Genomic DNA, 23,442 nt, shown 5'->3' on the forward strand with positions numbered 1-23,442 from the left:
GTTTAAAATACGAAATCTTTAGTTGCCAATCTTTCTACCCTCATTAAACTTTATCTAATCGATTCATCATTTCTATGCTCTTTATATTTAGGTATGTATTTATATATGATTCTTTTCAACTGCGTTATTTTAATTAATGTATTCTTGCTGCTTTTAGTGACACAAATTTTATTAAGCACGATTTCGGAAAGCTCTTAATAAAATGAACCAACAATAAATAATTCAGATGAAATCAATTATTAAGCAAAATAAAGGGAGAAGACAAGATATTATAATTCGCCATACCATTATTATAAGGAAGAATTAATGTCAGAACAAACTACAAGGGAAACTAGTTCAGTAGCTTCTCTTTCTATTGATAAAGATAAAAAACCTTTGCCCAACGAAAAAGTCACAGAAAAATCAAATATTCCAGAAGCTACAGAGAAAACAAACACAGATGAATTGAAAGTCTCCGAAAGTGCAAATAATCTAGGTGAAACACAGAGTCGAGAGGGATCAAAGAGTCGAGAAGGTTCAAAAAGTGATGCAATTCAAGCTAGAGAGGAAACTCCTGAATCAAGAACTTCACCCACACCAAGTGCAGCACTAAATGTAAAACATAAAGAAACTCCTACTTTTACAAAAACGGATGCAAAACCTAATTCTACAAGCACTACCGCCAACACAAATACTCAAGACGTCTCAAAAAATGCCATTGGTGAAACTCAAAATAACAATACTGATACGGGGAAAGAACACTTAAAGGATGGTCAAGAAATTGTAACAGTCTACGATCTAGCAACCCAGATAGAAGGAACTCTTAGTGAACTACAAAATACTATGAATGCTCATAGCATTGCTTTCCAAAAAACTTTTGATAGTATGGAGAAGCAATTGAATGATTTACTGGCTTCTGCCGATTTAGATAATTAGTCTTAGGAAATAAGTTCGAGCCTGTGAATTTTTATGTTTTTTTATAATAAAATAGTATCATTGTTTCTTTGATTTTTTATCAATACTTTTTACATGCATTTCTAATCTTAATCGAAGTATTTTTTTTTAGATTGTTATTTTATAAATTTTTGTTATTGCATTAGTTTATATTTTCCTTTATAGTAGCTACCTGCTTACCTCATTCCTTAATTATTCTTTATCGTAGTTGTGTTGTGTTCATGAATTTTTTTCTACTATCTATTAATAATAATAAATTGTGAATTTTCAAGCTATTTAACATTTCCGTCTCAACAAAATACACATGTATTAAACAATTAAGATACTAAACAATGAAAGAAACATGCCAAGAAATATATATGCAATATTAATCCACTTTACATTTTAAATAATATAGTATATTTAGATAATGGCCAGAAAATCCAAAAAGAACAGTAAAAAGATCGCCACCAATGACAAAGCAGAATTCACAAAAATTTTAGAGGAAAGAAAAAAAAGCCAACAGCGGGCATCTAAGAATAAACAGAAAACTGATAGTAATAACAACTCCCAACTCTACGACAAATTTAAAGATTTATTTCAAAAATTTGAACAGCCAAAGAATATATCAGAAAATACAACTACTATTTCTCAAGATGCCCCAACTTTCGAGTCTAATAAAAAAAGAAAAATTATAGAGGATTCTAATGCTATAACCGAACCTACACAAGATCTTAAAATTGTATCAGTAGAAGAAGAAGACAATAACTCAAGACCTTCTAAACGGAAACTTCGCAAACTTACAAAGCCAACTTTAGCAGAGCTTAAAGGCATTTCTAACTATCCAGAAAATATTGAGTGGTTTGATTGCGATGCCCCATACCCATATTTACTTGCAGGAATTAAAACATCTAAAAATATAATACCAATACCGCCAAGTTGGCAACAGAAAAGAGGATATCTATCGGGACGTTCACTCTTAAATAAAAGACCTTTCCAATTACCTTCTATAATCAGAGAAACAGGTATTGAGGAAATGAGAAAAATATCTCTGGGTGAGGACATAAGTAATGAGAAATCCCTAAAAGAAATTACCAGATCGAGAGTTCAACCTAAAACAGATACATTCGACTTGGATTACAAAAAGTTATACGATGTATTCTTCAAGATAGGTAAAAATTGGAAACCCTCTACCTTATTACCCTTTGGTGATCTATATTTTGAAAATCGGAACCTAGTTGAAGATGCAGAGTGGAAATCTAAAACCAAAGACTTGGGTCCAGGTAAGTTAAGTTCAAGAATGCGTAATATCATAGGCTTAAAAGCGGGCCAACTTCCTCCTTGGATTCATAAGATGAAAGAGCTTGGCCTACCGCCGAGTTATCCAAGTTTAAAAATTGTAGGATTAAATTGGGATATTAGTGATTTGGTAGATGGTATATATGGTACTTTAGAAGATACATCTAGCGGCAACTCTATAGAATCAGGGTATTTTGGAGAAATGATTAATTTTGAACACGATAGTGAACCAAAAAAAGAATACAACTTTAATAGTCAAAATAATACTACAAACGGCAAGAAAGAAACAGATATATCTTTGACGGAAGTAGATATGCAAGATTCTTCTGATACAGGCATAATAAAATCACAGAATATCAATGATGATGGGAAGGATAAACAATTGTACAGAATTTTAAAGGAAAATACCGAATCTTCAGATTCGATTGACAGAATCTCAACCTCTAAAATATACAATTTAATTTCTGATTCCAATAAGAGTTCATCATCAAGCTTTCCCAGTGGGAATCCAAAAACAAACTCAGAATCGGAGAAAGAGGAAGATTCAAAATACAGACAGAATTTCAAATTTTAATTCAAATTTACAGTTATTCCAATGGTGGTATACTATCATATATATTCTATAAATTTTTTAAGGTTTTTGTCATGGAGAATTTAATGTTACACTGTTCATTATGCATATAAAATGGAATAAAGTTATTTAATTTTATTATATAAGTCAGAAATAGTTGTTGTTGAGGGGGAGGGGGGCGTTAGGTAATAATTATAGTTTTTCTACTTAACCTTCTGTCTCTTGTCGTCGTGAACTTCGTTAGTCTGCTGGGTTACTCTCATGACCACAGTATTATTCATGGCGGGTAATGGAGTCTCATCTTTTTTAGGTCTATGACGCTTTTTCTTAAGGGTTTCTGGAGCTTCGTGCTCTCTCATAATTAGAGACAACAGAGTAGTAATTCTCTTCGATAGCTCGTGAATTGATCTAGTTTTTATAAACCAATCAAATGTGAATAATTCACTCTTCATAATCTCTTGTTTTACTCTTTCATATAATTTGTCAGAAAACAGGCCGTATTTATTAACGACCAATAGCATGAATCGGTCTTCAAGTGCGTTATAAGTTCTACGGGCATTATTTGGTGGGTACTGTATGACTAATTCATGTAAAGGATATTTACATAGTTCAATCTTTTGTTTTAACAATTGCTCTTGTTGCTTTAATTTTTCTTGTTTTTTCATACCATTTTCAATTGTTGTTATGTATCTCTCATATCCCTGGATTTCAGTGTATCTTTCCCAAAAAATTTTATGATATGATCTAACCTCATCTAATGTTTTGGTTTCCAATGCATTTTGAATCATCTTTAAATTATCTTTGCCGTATTTTGCAGATGCAGATATGAATGAGAGGAAATCACGCTTGGTCCAGTTATTAAAAGCAAGACTAATTAATCGTTGTTTTTCATTTTCATCTTCTTCATTGAAATCAGGAGCATTATCAATGATTTCCTGTTCAGCTTTAATTTTTTTCTCAATATCACTGTCAGATTTATTACTTTCCTTTTCTTTTTCATCATCACTTGCATCATCGCTGTCACTATCATTTACGTTACTACTATTTATATCATATGCTGTTACTTTATAATTAACTTTCTTTTTATAAGATAATTGTTCCTTTTGCTGAAGTTCATTAAGTTCTTTAGGAAAAAATTGGAAATCTTGGGTATTTATCATTTTAGGAGCACGAGGTGCTTTGATCTGTTGGGCAGTTTTATTAGAGTTTTTGGAATTCGATTTTGAACCACCAATTATCTCTTTATAATAGTCATCTACTGAATATGTTTGTTGAGTAGTTCTTCTTTCTCTTCTAGATGGATTAATCCATTCTACTACTTTATCTTCTGATTTTTTATTGAATGTTTTCCCATTCCATTCGTAAGCAGATTGATTTTCCAGACCGTTAAACTTCTGAAGATCATCTAGACCCAAAGCTTGGTATTTTTGATTTAATTCTTCAGTTTTCTTTTCACCCCTATGCAATATTTCATCAATATCAGCATCAACTGTCATTGATCCAGAAGACGTTCCGAAAATATCTTTGGCACCATATTGAATCATTTCTACCAAATCATCTTTAGTATTACCTAAATTACTAGTCCTTTTCCCAGTACCTTGTTGAATAACTAACTGGTCTAATCTCAACTTTTGAGCAGCACGTTCAATAACTTTTTCTTCAATAGCATTTTCAGTAACAAACCTATAAACATGAACTTGTTTTTTTTGACCAATTCTGTGAGCTCTATCCATAGCTTGTAAATCTGCTTGTGGATTCCAATCAGAATCGAATAAAACAACCGTATCTGCTGTAACTAAGTTAATACCCAAACCACCAGCACGTGTTGTTAGTAAGAAAACAAATTTATCTGAGTTTGGTGAGTTGTAATCATCAATAGCCTGAATACGCTCTTCATGAGCTGTTGAGCCGTCAATCCTACAGTAATTAAAACCACGAAAATAACAATAATCTTCCAATATATCTAATAATCTAGACATTTGGCTAAAAATTAGGACACGTGAACCTTTTTCCTTAAGTCTTTTCAATAATTTATCTAAAATAATCATTTTACCTGCATTGAAAACCAGATGCTCATCAGTTGTGTATGGTGGACCTGGTTCTGCACCTTCAAATAAATATGGGTGATTACAGCATTTTCTTAATTGCATAACTATATTTAAAAGTCTTGTTTTACCTTCTCTTTTACCTATTGCACCATTAACCGCATCGATATCTTTTTCTAAAAGAGATTTATACCATTTAAGTTGCATTTCAGTCATACCCACATAAACATTGGTTTCAATTTTGGGTAGCAATGACTTTTCTACATCAGCTTTAATTCTTCTTAATAGGAAGGGGTTTAAGACTGAATGTAATTGTTGAACAACAACTTCTTGATCTTGTTCATTGTTGTTTTGTTCGAACCATTCATCGAATACTTCCGAATCACCAAAAACGTCTGGTAATAAGAAGTTTAATAAAGCCCATAATTCATGTAAGTTATTTTGTAATGGAGTACCTGTAATCAATAGTCTGTTTTTAGAATAGAAAAGTCTAATAATTTGCGAGAGTGCACTTTGTTCGTTTTTAATTCGATGAGCTTCATCGATAACAATATACTGCCATGCAATTTTTTTTAAAGTGCCCTTTTCTTTAATAACCATTTCATAAGAGGTGATTAATACGTCAAATTTTGCTTCCAGCACGACATTATGTAGAATGTCAGCTCTTGTATCTTTATCACCGTGTAAAATAACTGTGGAAACCTCTGGTGTCCATTTGGAAAATTCACGACGCCAATTATCTAATGTTGATTTTGGAACAATAACTAAAAACGGACCATCTATTTTTTTAACATACCTTAGGTACCCCAGGAATGAAATTGTTTGTAGCGTCTTACCAAGACCCATTTCATCTGCAAGTATTCCCGATAATTTATTTTCATGTAAAGCAATAAGCCAATTTAAACCTTGGATTTGATAATCTCTTAAGGTACCTGATTGAATGAAAGATGGGGATTCCGAAACATAGTCTTCTTCTTCTAACTCATCTAAACCCTCTCCTTCTTCTTCTGCCATTAATTCGGCGTCTTCTTCTTTTTCAGATTTTCTATTATGACGTGAACCATTTTTTGAGTGTCCAGATCTTTTAACATTCTCACTATCAATTTCTTTCAGAAGTTTCTGTATATTTTTATCTTGTTTAGCTCTAACGCCTAAAAAATGACGAAACAAATCTGTTAACCCTAATAAATATTTAAATCTTTTAAAAGTATCACTCCTATCCCTTTGTTTGGCAATTTTAGGGTCAACATCCAAGACAAATTTCTTCTTTCTGTCTGCCATAAATTTGGCACCTTTATCCGCAAAAGCATCAACATTGTCCTGTTCTTCACTCATGCCAATTGATTAATATTCGAATTTAGAATTTAATATTGCTGTTTTTCTTATTTCTGATGCTATTTTTTTCGAAGTGTCTGATCTAAAAAGATTTGAAAAATCGTATTTCTTTAGCTGATTGTGATAAATAAATGAATTAATGTCTAAAAAAAGTAATGATCTAGCTTATATGCCTTATAAAATAGTTGTATTTAATGACACTTGTAATTCTTGAATATTTGCGGAACCTGGTGAGTTATTATTATCTGTAATTTATTGATCTCTTTCTTCCAGCAAAATAAACTATTTATTGTTTTTTTTTGGAAATTTTTTTTGACGATGCCAAAGACGTAATATTTCCTTTTCGTAAAAGTATTCTGCTATATTCATTCTCTGTCGGCAAAAACGAAAATACAATAATACCGATATGATCACGTGGATAAGCAGATAGTCTTCAAAAATAAATTCAAAAAATATTTAAAGATATGATTAAAAGATGCAATGTTTATAGTACTATGTAAGTTATATATGCTGGGTATGTATACAACTCTTGTTGAGTTGTATGAGTATATCGATTGATTTGTGTCTATAATGATGTAAGAAAGTCCGAGAATGGAAATAGTATGTTAGTGAGTTATTTTTTTGCTTACTATTTAATGTAAGGCAGTAAACTGTAAGATGGAATTAAATGCATTATTTCATATCAAATAAGTATACTTGGTTATCGTCGCTATGTTTCTTTCTAGAGAACTTTGTTTTAAATTTTTCGTTTTTCTGTGCTGTTCTTCCTGGATTAAGAAATCTGGTAGAGCTTGTGAAGAGCTATATATAGCTTCTAGTTCATTAGAGATTGAATGATCACGTTGATCCATTTGCTGTTGAATTCTCGCACTTTCCAAAGCAAACCATTTTTCAAATTCTTTAGCTGGATCAATATCATCCTTTTGTTGGTTCGAAGGTTTATGGACATGAACAATGTTACCATTACGGCTATTATCATTAGAATTTTTATCAGGTAGTTCCTTCTTCAAAGTTTCCTTTATTTTAGGTTTGTTTGATGATTTGTTTTTCTTACCAATATTATTCTTTTTTTCAAAAGAACCCTCTTTATGCTTGGCTGTATTTTTATCACTAACACTCCTGGAAGTCTTATTTCCCTTAGAGCTATCAGGAGAGTTATTGCTGTTGCCATCTTTACTGCTTGGTGGAGAATTTGAAGGTTTGTAATTACCTTGTATTTTTTCCTTTTTATATTTCTTTTTATCATTAGTATGATTGATGATTTTGCTAACCGTATTCTTGTTATCGTGATTGATAACTTCTTGTTGTTGTTCCAGTTTTTGTTCTTTTTCATTGATACTATCAACTTTTGCATTAAGATTATCTTCAGCTAAATTTTTAGAGGAATGTTTTATGGTTCTTTCTACTAATGGTATATTTTTAGCGACAATTGTTGCAGCACTTAGACGAATAGGTTCGGTGTTAGTCACAGGAGAAGAGTCTCTTATAGAATGTAAAGATTCAGCATCGTATAAAGAAGGTAAAACATTTTTTCTTGAATTGGAAACCTGCCTATTGGTATGATTGGCTTTAGAATTACCCCAGACTGGTTTGTTTTTTGATTGTTCTTCTTGGCTTTTCATTTTTATTAATGTTTCTTCTACAGCCTGGCGCTGTTTTATACGTTCCTTTTGTGTTAATTTCTTAAAGTTTGAAACCTTGGTTTTAGAGTTTCCTTCTTCTGGCTGTTTTATATCAGTATTCTTTATTGTATCATACTTTGTGTTCAAAAGAGATGGAAGATTTCTATTCGATTCTTCAACTGTAGAGTGAATTAAAACTTCACTGTTATCTTTCCCTGGAATATTTATTAATTGGGGAGCTTTCAGATCTGGTGGAAGTCTGTCAGAGTATCTTCTTCTTGTGCGTTTAGTTACTTCAATGAAATCATGACTATCATCAAATAAGCCATTGTTGCTATTACCACTAAGTGTGTACTGTTGTTTCCAGATCTCTTTCCCACTAGAAATATCTTGTATAGTATGTGATGATCTTCTGCTACTTGAGTTATCCGTATCTTTTGAACTTGGTCTACTAGTATGGAGTAAAGAAGATCTTCGTCTTGAAGTCGAACCTTTACGGCTCTCGCTAGATTCAGTTCCAACTTGAATAAAATTACTATCTTTCCCAATAAATCGTTCGTTGAACACCTTAAGGTTGCTGCAAAACAAATTGACCCAGTCAGTATTGGGTTGGTTATACCAGGGTGAATATTGGTTGTAATTTTTAATAGTCAGACCATTCTTCAGCGTAATCAAATATTTTTCAAGTAAGTTCCAAGCTTTGTCAGAAAAACCCTTATCGATTAATTCAATATTTGTGCGAGAGAATAGTAATCCAATATTTGTTAAAATAAAAAAACAACAGTTCATAGACAATAGCTTAGAATGCGCAAAAACTGAGTTCATAAAGATTGTAATGACTGTACTCCCGTTAATGAACTTATCAAGGTTGCATTCTAGTATATTTTTTAAATACTCCAAGTTAAATTCATCTGAAAGAGCAAGAAGCGCCATAAGGTAATGAACAATTTCAGAAGTACTTTCGAATTTCAAATCCTCTAAGATTTCATTCATTTGAAACCCATATAAAAATTTCACAATTGATTGAATATTCTCTTTTGTTGCCCCCTCGATATGTTCTAAATGGATCATTTTCATGCCATCTTTGCTTAGTTTTATCCAAGGGGGGGATAACTTGATACTAAAGAATTGTGACCTTGAGAGTAAGATGAATGAGTGTGCAACAACATGTCCATTTTTTGAATAAATAATCACGTCTGGCAAAATAGAAGTAATATTGCTTGAAGTATTTTCTAATGGGTAGGTGCTTCGTATGGCATGTGACAATTTTGACATATGAATGGAATCGTCAGTCAGCATTAATAGTAATTTCCAAGATTTTCCCATAGGTTTTTCATCGGTATACAGAAAATGAACAAATTCTTTAAACATTCTATTTGCTATCCATTCAGTTCTATTTTGTATAACGATTTCCCAATGATTATCGTTATCAGAGCATTGAAAGTTTAATTCTAATGAATTATCATTAGTGGTGAAAATACCTTTGCTCTTAAGTATTTTAACTAGATTTTTACACCTTGCTGATAATATAAATTGATGGCAACTGCAAATAATTTCATTACTCTCTGATCTAAATATAACATTGAAAGTTGATGATTTATTGTTTACAATTTGAGACACTAAAGAATTTGTAGCATCAAATCTGTATCCTTCATTTTCAAATTTTGGTATCAGCGCTACTTTAGAATCTTCCTCTTCTTCTGGATAAAATATGGCATTTTTATTTGTTAAATATTCTTTATGTCCTATAATGTTGAATGTTAATGGGCCATATAAATCGAAGCCTCGGTCAGTAATGCCAAATAATGGTGAATATTTAGAAAAGGAAAAATTAATTGAATCTTTAGGATATAAAATTGGAATAGAATTTGATTCTGATTTTAAAATAGAAAAAGAGCCAAAGACTGAATCACAAGAGACATCTACTGCTCTCCCTGATATTAATTTATTGCTAAATACTTTTTCAAATGGTTTACCAATTCCTTGGGAGGTTAGCACACTACCTCCTAATGTACACAATATCAATGATCCAAATTGTCCCACATCAAAATTTAGGCATCTTTTAAATTTATAGTTTGGTGTCCAATATAATGAAACAGGCAAAGTGTTCTTGAAATTACTCCACATAGCAGGGGATTCGGCTTTCACATTGATAATACCAATTCTTCCACATTCATATTTAAAACAAAGATTATTACCATATGTATTTTGGCATTTCATGTCGGTAACTTTGTGGGGAATATGTACTGGGGTAAAATGAGCAAATTCATTTCTTGGTTTAAAATTTTTAGCTCTAGGAAGTGGGATTTTAAATCGTTTAGTTGAATAGTTGCTATAAACATACAAAATGTTCCCAGAGGCTCTAATAAAAGTGGCAAATTCTGTACAAAGTACTTGTTCAATTTTAATATTCGGTAATGAAATCCTTACAGGTGTTCTAGTGATAAAACCAGGTGCTCCTACATGTTCAGTATCAGGAGATAAATGAAGAGGCTTTGATACACCCAATTGGCCAACATTTAAGCCCCAAAGATAAATTGTGCCATTTTTTGATACTGCACATGAATGAATTTTAGAACATGAAATAAATTTTATATCTTGGAAATCTAAGAATGAAATTTTTTTCGGTACAGCTGAGAAAGCATTTGTTGGAAAATCGTCCTTTACTGTTTTGTTGGAGCCTGTGTTATAGCCTAATTGACCGTAAGCGTTCCAGCCCCAAGAATATACTGATCCATTTTCATCTAACACTAATGTATGGTGATCACTGCTTGAAAGTTGTTGAAAATTTGATTCTTCCAAATCTAGAATTTCTAAATAATTAGGTTGTGAGGTATCTATAGAACCATTTCCCAGTCTACCACGGCTATTATTCCCACATGTATATATTTTATTATCTGAAGTTACAATTATCGAATGATATCTTGTAAGTTTAATCCTACTAAAAGTTTTTGTTTGTGATAGGAATTCTCCTTGTCTATCAAGGCATTCTATATCTAATTGGAATAGCTGTTGGCGATCATCTTTATTACCAGTACCTAACTGATAATTAAAGTTGGAACCATATGATAAGATATGAGTTCCACCAGATTGTATTAACTCTCGCTGAGAATGCATATCTAACGGAAGTTCAAATAATGCTAATTTAATCTCTAAAGATGAAAATTTTTCATTATTTTGCCATGATATATGTGGTTTAATGGAGTCCAATATGTCATCATATTCATAATTAATATAATTTGGAAATCTAGAAATCTTGCTTTGTAATTCTAATCCATACAATTCAAATGGTGTTAATCCATCATGATCTAACTGATTAAATACATGGCCACCGTACTTATGTGAAAGAAATTCCTTCTCATCCTTCCAAATCTTATAAATTTTGAAAGCTTTTTGTAAGTGGCCATCTCTAAGTAGTAAATGTAGTGGTGTATACCCCACTTTCAAAATCATGAGAATAAACATCGATTTTTTTAAATTTTTTATATCTGAGGTACAGCTTAATAAGTAGGACAAATTCCTACCAAATATATCTTTTTTCTCATCATTAATACTCTTCTTATTTGGCATAAAGTTTTTTTATTTGTTTTATGTATAATATTCAGCAATAGGCTCTCTGGATACTTGAAAAACTGGGGTAAACCAGGAGGAGTTAAAGTTTGGAGTAAATGGCAAAAGAGTGTTCAATATTTTTTCTTTCCTAATCTTTTTAGACTTTTCATTATTAAATACCTTCACATCTGCTTAAATAAGGTTAGCGAGCCTGAAAGATTCCGAAATGCAAGAGGAACGTGAAGCATATAATATAAAAAATATATTTAAATAAAGATAGAATAAAAGTTAGGAAAATAAAAAAATTGAAGATAAACTAAGTGAAATTAAAAATGCTAATACATATAAAGATAGTTTTTTCTTATGGAAAAAAATACTTCATAAAATGGTGTGAGTAAGACACTGAGAGTAAAAAACTAATATATATATATATATAGATATATAAAAGTAAATTAGAAGATTTTTATGGCGTAATCATTGTAAGAAAATATTTCAAAATACCTGATAAGATAAAAAAAATTATTCATGTAAAGAAAGTTTTGATCAAGCAAGGATTCTTTGATTTGGTAAAGATGTCGGGATTAAATTATATTTAGCCAAATTGGCATTTAATTTTAAAACAATCGAATTATCATTGGCCGAATTTTTATTAGCAATATATTTCGCAATATCATTGAAATATTTATCAAATAAAACAGAAGTATCCAAAGGACCCCCTTTAGCTTCAGGATGGAACTGAGTAGAAAATATTGGTCTCGTCAAATGAATCATGCCTTCATTTGATTTATCGTTAATATTGACAAAATAAGGTTTCCAATCTGAGTCGGATAGAGAATCGATATCAACTTCATAACCATGATTTTGAGAAGTTATATAGCAATGTCCATTAATTAAATCCATGACAGGAATATTATGAGCTCTGTTACCATATTTCATCTTCTTGGTGGTACCACCAGCAGCAAGGGCTAGTAATTGATGACCTAAACAAATTCCAAATATTGGTAAAGAGTATAATGTTTCGTCATTCAATAGTTTTTTCAAATTATTAATTGTAACCTGACAAGATTTTGGATCCCCTGGACCGTTTGAAATAAAAATACCATCGAAATTCTTTGCAATAGTTTGAATATCATAGTCATATGGTAGTACTGTTACATTAGCACCTCTTGAAACCAAGCATCTAACGATATTTTCTTTAACACCACAATCAATCAATGCAATATTTGCCACAGGTTCATGTAATAAAGACTTGATAAAATAAGGTTTTTTTGTAGAAACTTTTGAAACTAATAAATCTGCCATTGGGTTGATGTATTCGACAGAAGTATCATTTTCAATAGTGATTCTTGCTAAAGATGAACCTTGTTCTCTTAAATATTGTACAATTTCACGAGTATCTACACCCGCAATTGCAGTGATATTTTCTCTTTTACAAAACTCACCTAAGGATTCAATAGCAGTCCAATGGGAATATTGTTGGGAGTAGTCTGATACTACAATACCTTTGATATGAGGGTGTGGTGACTCGAAAAATTTTAATAAATTGAATTCATCTAATGCAGTAGAAGATGGGACACCATAATTTCCAATCAAAGGTTGAGTAAAGACCAAAATTTGGCCACAATAAGAAGGATCTGTAATAGATTCTGTGTAACCAACTAAAGAAGTTGTAAATACGGCCTCTCCTGCTGTCGAATTGGAAGCTCCAAAAGAATAACCGGAGAAAGAAGGACCGTTTTTAATTTGTAAAGTAGCTTTAGTTTGTGATTCCATTCTTTTTGTTTTGAAGCTTTGAAGTAAGGGATTCTTAATAGGAGTTATTTTTCCAAAGGTGAGTTGAGATGTAGTCTGTGCAGGTGTATTGAGAGTGTTCTAATCTAAACATCAACGGAAGATATTAAGATAAAATATTGTACTAATATATGAATAGTAGTAATATGTATGTATGTTCTATATAGATATGAGATGTATATGACAAAATGATTTTATTACATCGTAATGATACTCTTTTATACTAATATCATTTTTTAAAATGTCTATCCCCTTTCATGATGTCATTTAAGCACGACTAGTTCAAGAAATAGAATGATGATAGAAAAAGGAAGTGATGACCACAGAATGACAGTTCGTAACACTCCTCAATAAGATATTGTCGATTAACCAATAGTTACACTTAGCAAGTGTCCTCCATTACAACCCTGTGATGAGCAACTTGTCCAAGTGATGAGACTCCAGGCCAGAATCCCTACAGCAAAAAAAATTGAAAAATTGAAAAATTGAAAAATTAAGTAATAAACATCAACCGTGATTACTGTTTCAATACATATTGGGCAGGTAAAGTTAGCTGTCAATAGAGTCTACTAAGGGAAGTCGGTAGTCCAAGTCCAAAACACGTTAACGCTGTATCTTGCTAAATGACTCAGTGATCTCATCTAGGATGTTTTCGGCATCCTCAGAGAAAGCCCGCAGTGACTCACCAGACACGAATGAGTAATAATCTTAAAACGTTTTTTTTTAATACAAAATTTCATCGACAAAAAGAAAAAGGTTAATAAACTCTTTATCAATTAACTGGTGCCAAATATTATCATTCTTTGTTCTCATAATTAAATAAATAAGAAATTTGTTACTCATACTTATTTTATTCGTATTTTTTATTTTTTTTCAGATAAATTAAGTATTTTCATTCTTCATTTGATTTATTTTCCATATTTGGCCGAATTTTTCATATTACATTCTTGGATGAAAAATTAGCAATATAGGGCAAGATCTGGTGGAAAGAGGAAACTCCTTTCTTTTGTAACTAAGTAGACGACACTACGTAGAAATATTTTGAGGTTATCGTTGGTTTTTTTTATTATTATTATTTTTAAATACTATTATCTCATTTAGTACGATATGAATTTTTTACTCTTCAAATCTATTAATATAATGTTTTGGCGAATTACCTGTTTCGGGAAAAGCAATAACAATAGTCTCATGTACAGAGTGTCGCCAAAATGCGGTTATAACAAACGAATGGAAAAATACTGGAATTAAGCTCCATATATTCTTGAGATCTCTAGTAGATACCATCTTTCAGGGTGTTTATACTTTAGTTAACATCTAATTTGCTATCCAAAAATTTGTTTGGGTTGCTAAATGTGTTGCTTATAAGTATATACTTTTTTTTTAATCCTTAACGTATTGAATTGCTTACAACTTTGCCAATAATAAAACCTGGAAGGACATTTTAAAAAAAAGTTAAAAAAATGAGTATAGATTATAAGCAAATACAGCATGAACGATTGCCAACGTTATATGAGGTATTAATTCAAAAATCAAGTGCACCAGCAGACTTGTGGTCTTTTTATACGTATTTATCACAATTTCCCTATGCTATAAACTATTTAGAATTTTGGATTGATTTGATGAATCATAACAGACTATGCAGACATTTGATAAATGAAATTAAAAATTCTCTTATTCAAAACAATAAGAATAACCCACATCTTAATGAGGAAGACTTGCAGAAAATAATTGATAAATATTCAAATAATGATATTCTACCACCTTCGATGCCGTTGCCTCAAGCAGTATCTACACCTCCTGCAGATTTTGATACAATTGATGAAGTTGAGCGGGAGTCATTATCTAATATGCCAATACCAGAGCAAGACGAGGATATCGATAATGACAACGATTCAATTACATCTTCCATCTTATTAAACGTTTTGATGAATGAAGGCTACTTAAATCCAGACGACCATTATAGAATGTCGAAATTTTTCCAAGGTAATATTGGTGGATCAAATGATTATAGAATGTCACAACTAATGCAAAATTGGCAGAGACATAATGATAATTCGAATTCAAATAATACAAGGCAAACAAATACTGGTGAAACTAATAATGCTGGTAATAATAGTAATAGTAATTCGTATACTAATAATACTACAGAAAGATTTGCAGCCATGGTGGATGAATTATTACAAAATAATAGAATACCAATGCCATCACCGATTTTACCTAATACCCAAGAAAATATACAAGAACAAGAAGATCAAGCTAATGCATCTTCTTCCTCTTTTTTAAACGGATTAACGACAAGAGATTTAATCAAAAATGCTAGAAATATTTGTAACTTATATCTAATTTCACCAGAAAAGAGTAAAAAATATTTGATTAATATTCCTGAAACTATTAAATTTGATATAATTAAAAAGATTAAATTCGAAAATAGATTTGATCCATTAATTTTTGATGATTTACAAAATTTAACTTATAATTTCTTAGAAGTTGATTGTTTCCCAAAATTTTTAAGTAAGATTGCATTGCATAATATTCATGATCAAATCTCTGATTGGAGATTTCATTCTTCATTTAAATTAACAAGTCAGAATAGAAAATCAAATAGAGGGCTTTCAGAAAATGATAATTCTTCGTCAACTGATAATGAAAAAAACTATCAGAGTGATAATGATGATAATGATTCAATGATATATAATATAGATAATCATATTTCAAGATCACCTTTTTCAAATTATACAATTATAAGCAGATTATTTGTTGGATTTATATGGTTAGGCATTGGATTCTGGATTGGTTATACTTTGATTTTTTTAAACTATAGTAGAGGCATTCGTGTTACTACATTACCTCCTTTTCTATTTGGTTGCTATTACATTATTTGTGGTCTTTATCAATTAGATATTTTTTATTCCTTATTTGGTGTTACACAAGATTTAATGTTTCAACCTAAAAGAAATTTGCTTCATGCTAACAAAAAAATTGATAAAACAACGAAAAAAAATTTAAAACATTTAAAGAGAGGTATTCCATTTTTTTTTAATTTATTTGGGGGTAAGAAGAGATTAATTAAAATTGACCATCCTTATATCAGAAACCTATTATTTAAAAGAGGTATTTGGTGTGCAATATTAGTAGCATTATCAACAGCCGGGTTAACTGTTATATTTAGTGTTGTACCTGGATGGAGAGTGTAAGACGTAAAATGAGAGACTGTTATATTATTACCAGTAGACTTTGTGTTACATTATACAAGCTTATGTACGTTTAGAACAAAATTACTGAACTTACTCCAGTTGTTTATTTGAAAACACTCGTTTGAAATGCCTGGATGCGTCAAGTACTTAGGTTAGATTTATAGTACTCATTATAGTACTCATTAGCATTTTTTTAAAAAAAAGATATAAAAATATAATTAAAATGTATAATTATACAATAAAAATGACAGTTAATTTTCAAGAGAAGTATTCTTGGCATATATTTATTGAGAAATATATTTGGAGTGAATTTAGTAACTTTACTGAATTATAATTTTAAATCGCTTGAAGAAGTTCAAAACAATAAAAAGAGAATAGTCATCACGTGACTTCAACAAATTTGGAAAAAATTGCCGACAACTACAGGATTCGAACCTGTGCGGGCAGAGCCCAAGAGATTTCTAATCTATCGCCTTAACCACTCGGCCAAGTTGCCACATTCTTGGAGAATGTTGCCGAAATAGGATGCTTAAAGAGAGTAACTAACATCACGAACAACATCGTCTGCAATGACATCATTCTCCTTTTTCTGGAAAGTTCTATATTTGATTAACGGAATAATCGAAAATGAAATGAACAGTTAAGGACGGAACTGAAATTTATTTCAATCTCTAACTGAGTATATAAGATTTAAATTGATAAAGTTTTAATTTTCACGCACACATAAACTTCCAGATAAATAACCAACTCATCGAGTTATAAAATTAACACACCTTGTAACCTATTAAAAAAAATTAATAAAATGTCTGATTGGGAAGCTAACACAATTATTGGTTCTAAGGCCAGACGTGGCGCTAGTGGTCCAAGAGCCACTGTCACTAAATCTCAAGGTCAAATCAATGCTGCTAGAAGACAAGGTTTAGTGGTCTCTGTAGATAAAAAATACGGTAGTACTAACGTCAAAGGTGACAGTGAAGGTCAAAGATTAACTAAGGTCGATCGTGAAACTGATATTATTAAACCAAAGAAATTGGACGCCAATGTTGGTAAAGCTATTTCTCGTGTACGTACTGAAAAGAAATTATCTCAAAAAGAACTAGCTACAAAAATCAATGAAAAGCCAACTGTTATTAACGATTATGAAGCTGGAAGAGCCATTCCAAACCAACAAGTCTTGGGTAAGTTAGAAAGAGCATTAGGTGTCAAGTTGAGAGGTAAGAATATTGGTGAACCTTTGGGTGGTCCAAAGAAGAAGTAAATTGTCTTCTTACATTTACATTATTGACTTTATTTTTTCATAATGAGATGACATACGTTCTAATGATTTTTGGTCATCTCTTGGTTTAATTTTTACTCTTACCTGATTTTTTTTTACGGCATATAGTGGTTTATATTTTTAATGAATGAAATTTCTTTCTTCCCACTTTTTTTCCTCCCTAGAATATTTTGTTAGATATATATATATATAGATTCTTAAAAAGATATTTACGCATTAGTCTTCATAATATTTTAGTTTTTTGTATTTGATTAACCTATTTGATCAGCTTAAATCTATACACTTGCCTTAATTTGTGAGTTGGTGACCTTTTTTTCTACCTTTTTCTTCTGTTGTTAAATCATATTGGAATCGTCTGTTTTTGGTACTATTTTTGTTAACTTAATTTTTTTTTTAAGAATTTTTCTAAATCCTCACCGGGAAGAAAAAAGTATTTAGAGTGTAAATAATCCAAACTTTTAAACCAAATAGAATCTTAACAATCCATATACCTCGTTTTCGAAGCTCTTCAAAATTATCGATTAAAATTATATCAGTATAACAAATATGGCTACTTTACATCTCTCTCCAACTTACAAGGATGCAGAGGTCTTTTCGATTCAAGGTAAAGCTTTAAAATTAACCTCTGAAGATGACATTAAACCAATTTTGGAAGATTTATCCAAGCTAGAAATTGTTAAGAAAATTGATTTCTCTGGTAATACAATTGGTATCGAAGCTTCAAAGGAGTTAGCAAAATTTATTAATTCTAACGATTCTATTTTACTAAATATTGAAGAAATCAATTTTGCTGATTTATATACTTCAAGATTAGTTGATGAAGTTGTTGAATCATTAACTGCTTTATTACCAGTTTTATTGAAATGTAAAAAATTAACTATACTTAATTTATCAGATAACGCCTTTGGATTAAGAACCATCGATCAATTAGAAAATTACATCACCCATGCTATCCATTTGAAACATTTATTGTTGAGCAATAATGGTATGGGTCCATTTGCAGGTGAAAGAATTGGGAAGGCATTATTCCATTTAGCCCAAAATAAGGAATCTGCAAAAACACCTTATTTAGAAACTTTTATTTGTGGTAGAAATAGATTAGAAAATGGATCCGCTTTATACTTAGCTCTTGGTTTAAAAGCTCATAAAGATGGCTTAAAAGTTGTTAAATTGTATCAAAATGGTATTAGGCCAAAAGGTGTTTCAACTTTATTGAACTATGGTTTACAATATAATAAATCTTTGGAAATATTGGATTTACAAGATAATACTTTCACTTCAAGCGCTTCTTTAATTTTAGCAAAAGTTTTACCAATTTGGAAATCAACTTTGATTGAATTAAACTTAAATGATTGTCTTCTAAAGACAGCTGGTTCAGATGCTGTTTTTAAAGTTGTTAAGGAAAATACTTTCCCAAACTTGAAAACTTTGAAGTTTGAATATAATGAAATGAGTCAAGAGACATTAGAAAATTATTTAATTCCATCAATTGAAGGAACTAGCTTACCAGTATTAGAGCACTTGGAAATTAATGGTAATAGATTTGAAGAAGATTCTGAACCATTAGATGTCTTACAAGCTAAATTTGAAGATCTAGAATTGGATGATTTAGAAGAAGTTGATAGTGACGAAGACGAAGATAACGAAGACGAAGAAGAAGAAGAGGATGAAGAGGAAAAAATGGACGAAGTAGACGTCACATTATTAGAAAAGAATTTATCAAAGTTAAATGTCGATGATTTAGCTGCTGATTTAGCCAATACTCATATTTAAGTGGGAAAAAAACTTTTCTCAAAATATATTCAACAAAAATTTCGTATAAAATACATTTTTTTTATAGAAGTTATCATTATAATAATGATTCACATTCAAACGAAAAAAATCATCTACTCCATATTTATAAAAAAATCATGGAATAATAGTATATTAGCAAAGTTATCTCAATTAATTGGATTTATTATATTGAAATAACTTGAATATCAGTAATTTAGAAAATGTATTCATTATTTATTTACGTCTGTATATTATATTACTGTCATTGTCATTTTTAACATCGAAATATAACACAAACGCTTGGTCTGTTTTAAAAATTGGAACAAATTTTAAATAAATGCCTCTTAGCTTTTGGAACCATTGGTTTCTAGATGTATATTTTTTCTATTTAGTTCATATACTTTGTATATTTTATATTTTCTTGCTTAGTACTCTTATTAAAGAAATAGGTGCCGGGCCTGTGCAAAAAAAACCATTCATCCTAGATCTCGTCCAGATATTACAGTGAAATAATACACTTGAAAACTATTAAAGTTCTATCTTAACCCAATAGTAGTATTGCTATAATAATCAGAATTATGAATCTAATACGACCATATACTCAAACAACAAATATTCTTAAATCGACAATCTCTCGGACTTCAAATATTTCTAAAAGAAGAATTTCAAAACAGATTACACCATGCACATTAATTAATTCTAAACGATTCTTTTCACTTACACCTGATTTTTCCAAATTAAAACTCAACAAAACACCAGCTGGTGGAGTTATTGGTGATGTTAATGAGCCTTTTAAAATAAATGAAACTAATTTTTATGAAGGTTCATATCATTGGCAATATGAGCATATCATTACTATTACGTTACTTCCACTAACGGGCTATTCTTTATACGCAGGACTAACTGACGTGATTATACACCCATTGATTGATGCCAGTCTTTGCACATCTTATTTATTATTTGTTTATTACGAATTAGTAAGTTGCATAACCGATTACATACCGAAAAGAAAGTTTGGTGTTTGGAATACTTTTGCTAGATATTTATTAAGTGGTGGTACTGCCCTAAGTTTATATGGAATATATGAATTAGAAACCAATGGTAACGGATTTGTTGAACTTTTAAAGTCCATATGGAAAAAGGAAAAATATACAGACTTTGATTCTAAATACTACGAGTAAATATTGTAGTTCTCCTTTGTGAAATAGATATATACAAGTATATAACTACATGTAAATAGCTCCGAACACCTTTTTTTCATAGATAAAAAATGCAATGTTAATTAATATATATTAATTATATATTATTTAAAATCAAATACCTCACAATAATACCTAGTATGAGAAGCAAAAACGAAAAGAAAAATTTCAACATTATTAGATAAACAGCTTAATGCTTAGCAGCACCTTCTCTTGCCAATAAATCTGCTCTTTCGTTACCAGCTTCACCAGCATGACCTTTAACCCATTGGATTTTGAAATTCCCGTTATTTTGAAATTTATCCTTGTTAACTTCATAATATTGCTTAACCTTAGCATGCTTCTGAATTAAAGGTAGAGCAATATCTGAATTTGGCAATTCACTCAATTTTTTATCATCATAAGTTTGATATCTATCGTTTAATAAATTTGCCACATATTCCGAATCTGTTTTAATTTGATAATTAACTTGTTTGTCTTTCGAAGTTAGGTTATCCCAAATAACATCCAGCGCAGAAGATACAGCTTGTAATTCTGCTCTATTATTAGTTTGGGCACCATTTGTCAATCTTTCAGAAATATCGTTCTGTGGCTCGTCTGTAAAATGAACACCATAACCAGCGCGAGACGTAGAGGTACCATTTGATAAAGCTGAACCATCACAGTAAACGTCGCAAGTTTTGTAATATTTGGAACCAGTAGATGACGCATTGGACGTCGAAGATATTTTGTGTTTGGAATAGAATTCATCTTGTGGAATACCAATGTGCTTATAATCAATTGAAGAATCTGTAATACCTTTTACATAATTTTGAGCACTCTGTTGATTGTCAAACTTCTTAAATGTAAGACCCTTCTGACGATGAACATAACTTTTACAGTCCTCCCAATTTTGGAAAATTTTACTTTCAATATTAGGATTAGAACTTTTCACTGAATAGTAATTCTTCGAAGTGGAGCCCGCAGAAGATGAGTTCCTCCATGATCCTTTCTTAGTAATACCTGATGATTGCTTTAGAGAATAATATGACCCACTATATCCATTGCCATCACGATAACTGTTAGAGGAAGCATAGCTATAGCTAGACGAACCTTTCTTATAATTAGAACTTTTTGGCGCATGTGATCTTGAATATGAAGAATATCCCGAATAGGAAGATGAAGAGGAGGGATAGCTCTTACTCGAATTAGAAGAATATGCTGATGATCTGGAAGCACTAGAAGAGCTAGAAGAGCCAGAAGAATTTGAATATCCACCAGAACCTTGCGAAAAAGCCTGGGCTTCTGAATAAGTATCGAAACGTTTATACACAGCGCCGCTGTAGCCGTTCACACTTGATGAACAGTCATTCCAGTTGTCATAAACACCTTCATTTCTACCGTTTTGTACGGCGTAATAACTGCCCTTTTTAGCCATTTTTGAATGATATCTCACACTTAGATGTCCTGATTTTCTTGCCTTTCCTTGTATTAAAATGCTTATTTTGCTTACAAACCTTGTTTGATGCATCGGTTTTAACCTTTTGAAGATACGAATATCTTGAGTTTATATAAAATTATTGATTAAGCTCCTGGTACTACTTCAACATTTCCAACTAAAGAAGTTGACGTGTTCAACACCTATGGGACGATCCATATTTTTTCCAGGAGGACATCGCTCTTAAAAATATTAACGCGTCCTTAAATGTCAGATGATAAATACGTATCATTATTAACATAACCGATACAAATGATCTGCATTCTTATAGCATTAGTTTATATAATTATTTCAAAGTCATTTAACTCTAAATGACTGTATGTAGATATATTGTTATTATATATAGATCTGGCTATAATTTACAAGATAATTATATGGCTTATATAATATTCTCAATAGTAACAACTCTTGCGCATTAATAGGGAAAAATATAGAATAGCTTATTTACTTAGCAAGGCAGAAACTGCTGGAAAATAATATAATTGTTTTTCTAATTATTTCTTAAAAAGACCTTTATAAAAAGTGTTTAATTTTCACATGCCTAGTTTGGTTCATAATTAAGGTAATAGTTAAGTAAGGGAAATGGAGCTTATTTTATTTTACTATAGAAAGGGTATATTTTTTAGATGAATATCGATATTTATAAAGTATGTGAAAGAAGTAATCCAAAATTACATCAAAACATCATTATTAAATAATGGTAGACACTCAAATTCCTGTAGAAACTACCGGGATTCAAGAGAGTTAGACATTGTTATACAGTGTTTAAGATGTAAAGGCGATTACTTTATTTAGACATATATAGTAAATAATATAATTAAAATGAATATATTTCTTAATCAGTGTTTTTCGATATAAACAGAAAAACACATTTTAAACAATAAGTCACGTGATAAAAGTCTTTAACCACTTAATAGAAAATGATATAATCATATTCCAGCAGAAACAAACTGTTACATTGTGTAAATAAATAACTAAGTAGTCTCATTAAGCAGTTAATTATATTGATACTATTGGGAAATATTGAACTATCCTGTTCTATAACAATGAATTAGCGATTCTTCAAGAAATATACTACCTAATAAAGGTACATAATTTTTCTGAAAATTTCGAAAATTCTTGGTTCCTTGGCCCAGTTGGTTAAGGCATCGTGCTAATAACGCGGGGATCAGCGGTTCGATCCCGCTAGGAACCATTATTTTGTCAGATTTCAGACAGTCACGTGACTACAAACTTTTCTATTAGTTTTTTTTTGCCGTTAGCAGAAAAAATATCAATTTATCACAAATATATACATTTTCTACTTACAAGACAGTTAAAAAATCTTTTCTATAAAACAGAGTTTCAAAGCTAAAAGCAAAAAAGAACTATCAATTACTAGGAAAGAAAGTAGCAA

The 23,442-nt window shown here is 30.8% G+C and overlaps 10 protein-coding genes and 2 non-coding genes across 12 annotated transcripts, besides 1 other annotated feature; 7 read left to right on the forward strand and 5 right to left on the reverse strand.

Moving 5' to 3' along the window:
- Positions 1–306: 306 nt before the first annotated feature.
- On the forward strand, positions 307–915 carry BIL1 (Bil1p; the record flags this gene model as incomplete). The annotated part of the gene is made up of 1 exon (XM_004180057.1): positions 307–915. The coding sequence occupies one exon, from the start codon at positions 307–309 to the stop codon at positions 913–915; it is 609 nt and encodes a 202-aa protein (XP_004180105.1).
- Positions 916–1,342: 427 nt separating this feature from the next.
- On the forward strand, positions 1,343–2,785 carry CUS1 (U2 snRNP complex subunit CUS1; the record flags this gene model as incomplete). The annotated part of the gene is made up of 1 exon (XM_004180058.1): positions 1,343–2,785. The coding sequence occupies one exon, from the start codon at positions 1,343–1,345 to the stop codon at positions 2,783–2,785; it is 1,443 nt and encodes a 480-aa protein (XP_004180106.1).
- Positions 2,786–2,985: 200 nt separating this feature from the next.
- ISW2 (DNA translocase) lies at positions 2,986–6,162 on the reverse strand (the record flags this gene model as incomplete). The annotated part of the gene is made up of 1 exon (XM_004180059.1): positions 2,986–6,162. The coding sequence occupies one exon, from the start codon at positions 6,160–6,162 to the stop codon at positions 2,986–2,988; it is 3,177 nt and encodes a 1,058-aa protein (XP_004180107.1).
- A 677-nt stretch (positions 6,163–6,839) lies between these two features.
- Positions 6,840–11,354, reverse strand: TBLA0D00810 (uncharacterized protein; the record flags this gene model as incomplete). Its single annotated transcript, XM_004180060.1, has 1 exon — positions 6,840–11,354. The coding sequence occupies one exon, from the start codon at positions 11,352–11,354 to the stop codon at positions 6,840–6,842; it is 4,515 nt and encodes a 1,504-aa protein (XP_004180108.1).
- A 525-nt stretch (positions 11,355–11,879) lies between these two features.
- CPA1 (carbamoyl-phosphate synthase (glutamine-hydrolyzing) CPA1) lies at positions 11,880–13,109 on the reverse strand (the record flags this gene model as incomplete). The annotated part of the gene is made up of 1 exon (XM_004180061.1): positions 11,880–13,109. One exon carries the CDS (start codon positions 13,107–13,109, stop codon positions 11,880–11,882), a length of 1,230 nt encoding a protein of 409 aa, XP_004180109.1.
- A 34-nt stretch (positions 13,110–13,143) lies between these two features.
- Positions 13,144–13,221: a sequence feature (Short protein (TBLA_0D00830, CCH60591.1) was converted to a misc_feature.).
- A 1,366-nt stretch (positions 13,222–14,587) lies between these two features.
- On the forward strand, positions 14,588–16,321 carry RAX1 (Rax1p; the record flags this gene model as incomplete). The annotated part of the gene is made up of 1 exon (XM_004180063.1): positions 14,588–16,321. The coding sequence occupies one exon, from the start codon at positions 14,588–14,590 to the stop codon at positions 16,319–16,321; it is 1,734 nt and encodes a 577-aa protein (XP_004180111.1).
- Positions 16,322–16,735: 414 nt separating this feature from the next.
- TBLA0Dtrna1S lies at positions 16,736–16,817 on the reverse strand. The gene has a single exon. It is a non-coding gene; the product is annotated as a tRNA-Ser (tRNA).
- Positions 16,818–17,123: 306 nt separating this feature from the next.
- On the forward strand, positions 17,124–17,579 carry MBF1 (multiprotein-bridging factor 1; the record flags this gene model as incomplete). The annotated part of the gene is made up of 1 exon (XM_004180064.1): positions 17,124–17,579. One exon carries the CDS (start codon positions 17,124–17,126, stop codon positions 17,577–17,579), a length of 456 nt encoding a protein of 151 aa, XP_004180112.1.
- Positions 17,580–18,143: 564 nt separating this feature from the next.
- On the forward strand, positions 18,144–19,370 carry RNA1 (GTPase-activating protein RNA1; the record flags this gene model as incomplete). Its single annotated transcript, XM_004180065.1, has 1 exon — positions 18,144–19,370. The coding sequence occupies one exon, from the start codon at positions 18,144–18,146 to the stop codon at positions 19,368–19,370; it is 1,227 nt and encodes a 408-aa protein (XP_004180113.1).
- A 578-nt stretch (positions 19,371–19,948) lies between these two features.
- On the forward strand, positions 19,949–20,551 carry TIM18 (Tim18p; the record flags this gene model as incomplete). The annotated part of the gene is made up of 1 exon (XM_004180066.1): positions 19,949–20,551. The coding sequence occupies one exon, from the start codon at positions 19,949–19,951 to the stop codon at positions 20,549–20,551; it is 603 nt and encodes a 200-aa protein (XP_004180114.1).
- Positions 20,552–20,759: 208 nt separating this feature from the next.
- RNH1 (RNA-DNA hybrid ribonuclease) lies at positions 20,760–22,079 on the reverse strand (the record flags this gene model as incomplete). The annotated part of the gene is made up of 1 exon (XM_004180067.1): positions 20,760–22,079. One exon carries the CDS (start codon positions 22,077–22,079, stop codon positions 20,760–20,762), a length of 1,320 nt encoding a protein of 439 aa, XP_004180115.1.
- Positions 22,080–23,167: 1,088 nt separating this feature from the next.
- On the forward strand, positions 23,168–23,241 carry TBLA0Dtrna1I. The gene has a single exon. It is a non-coding gene; the product is annotated as a tRNA-Ile (tRNA).
- The last annotated feature ends 201 nt before the right edge of the window (positions 23,242–23,442 follow it).

The sequence above is a fragment of the Henningerozyma blattae genome, chromosome 4 (genome assembly GCF_000315915.1).
Source record: "Henningerozyma blattae CBS 6284 chromosome 4, complete genome".
NCBI lineage: Eukaryota > Fungi > Ascomycota > Saccharomycetes > Saccharomycetales > Saccharomycetaceae > Henningerozyma > Henningerozyma blattae.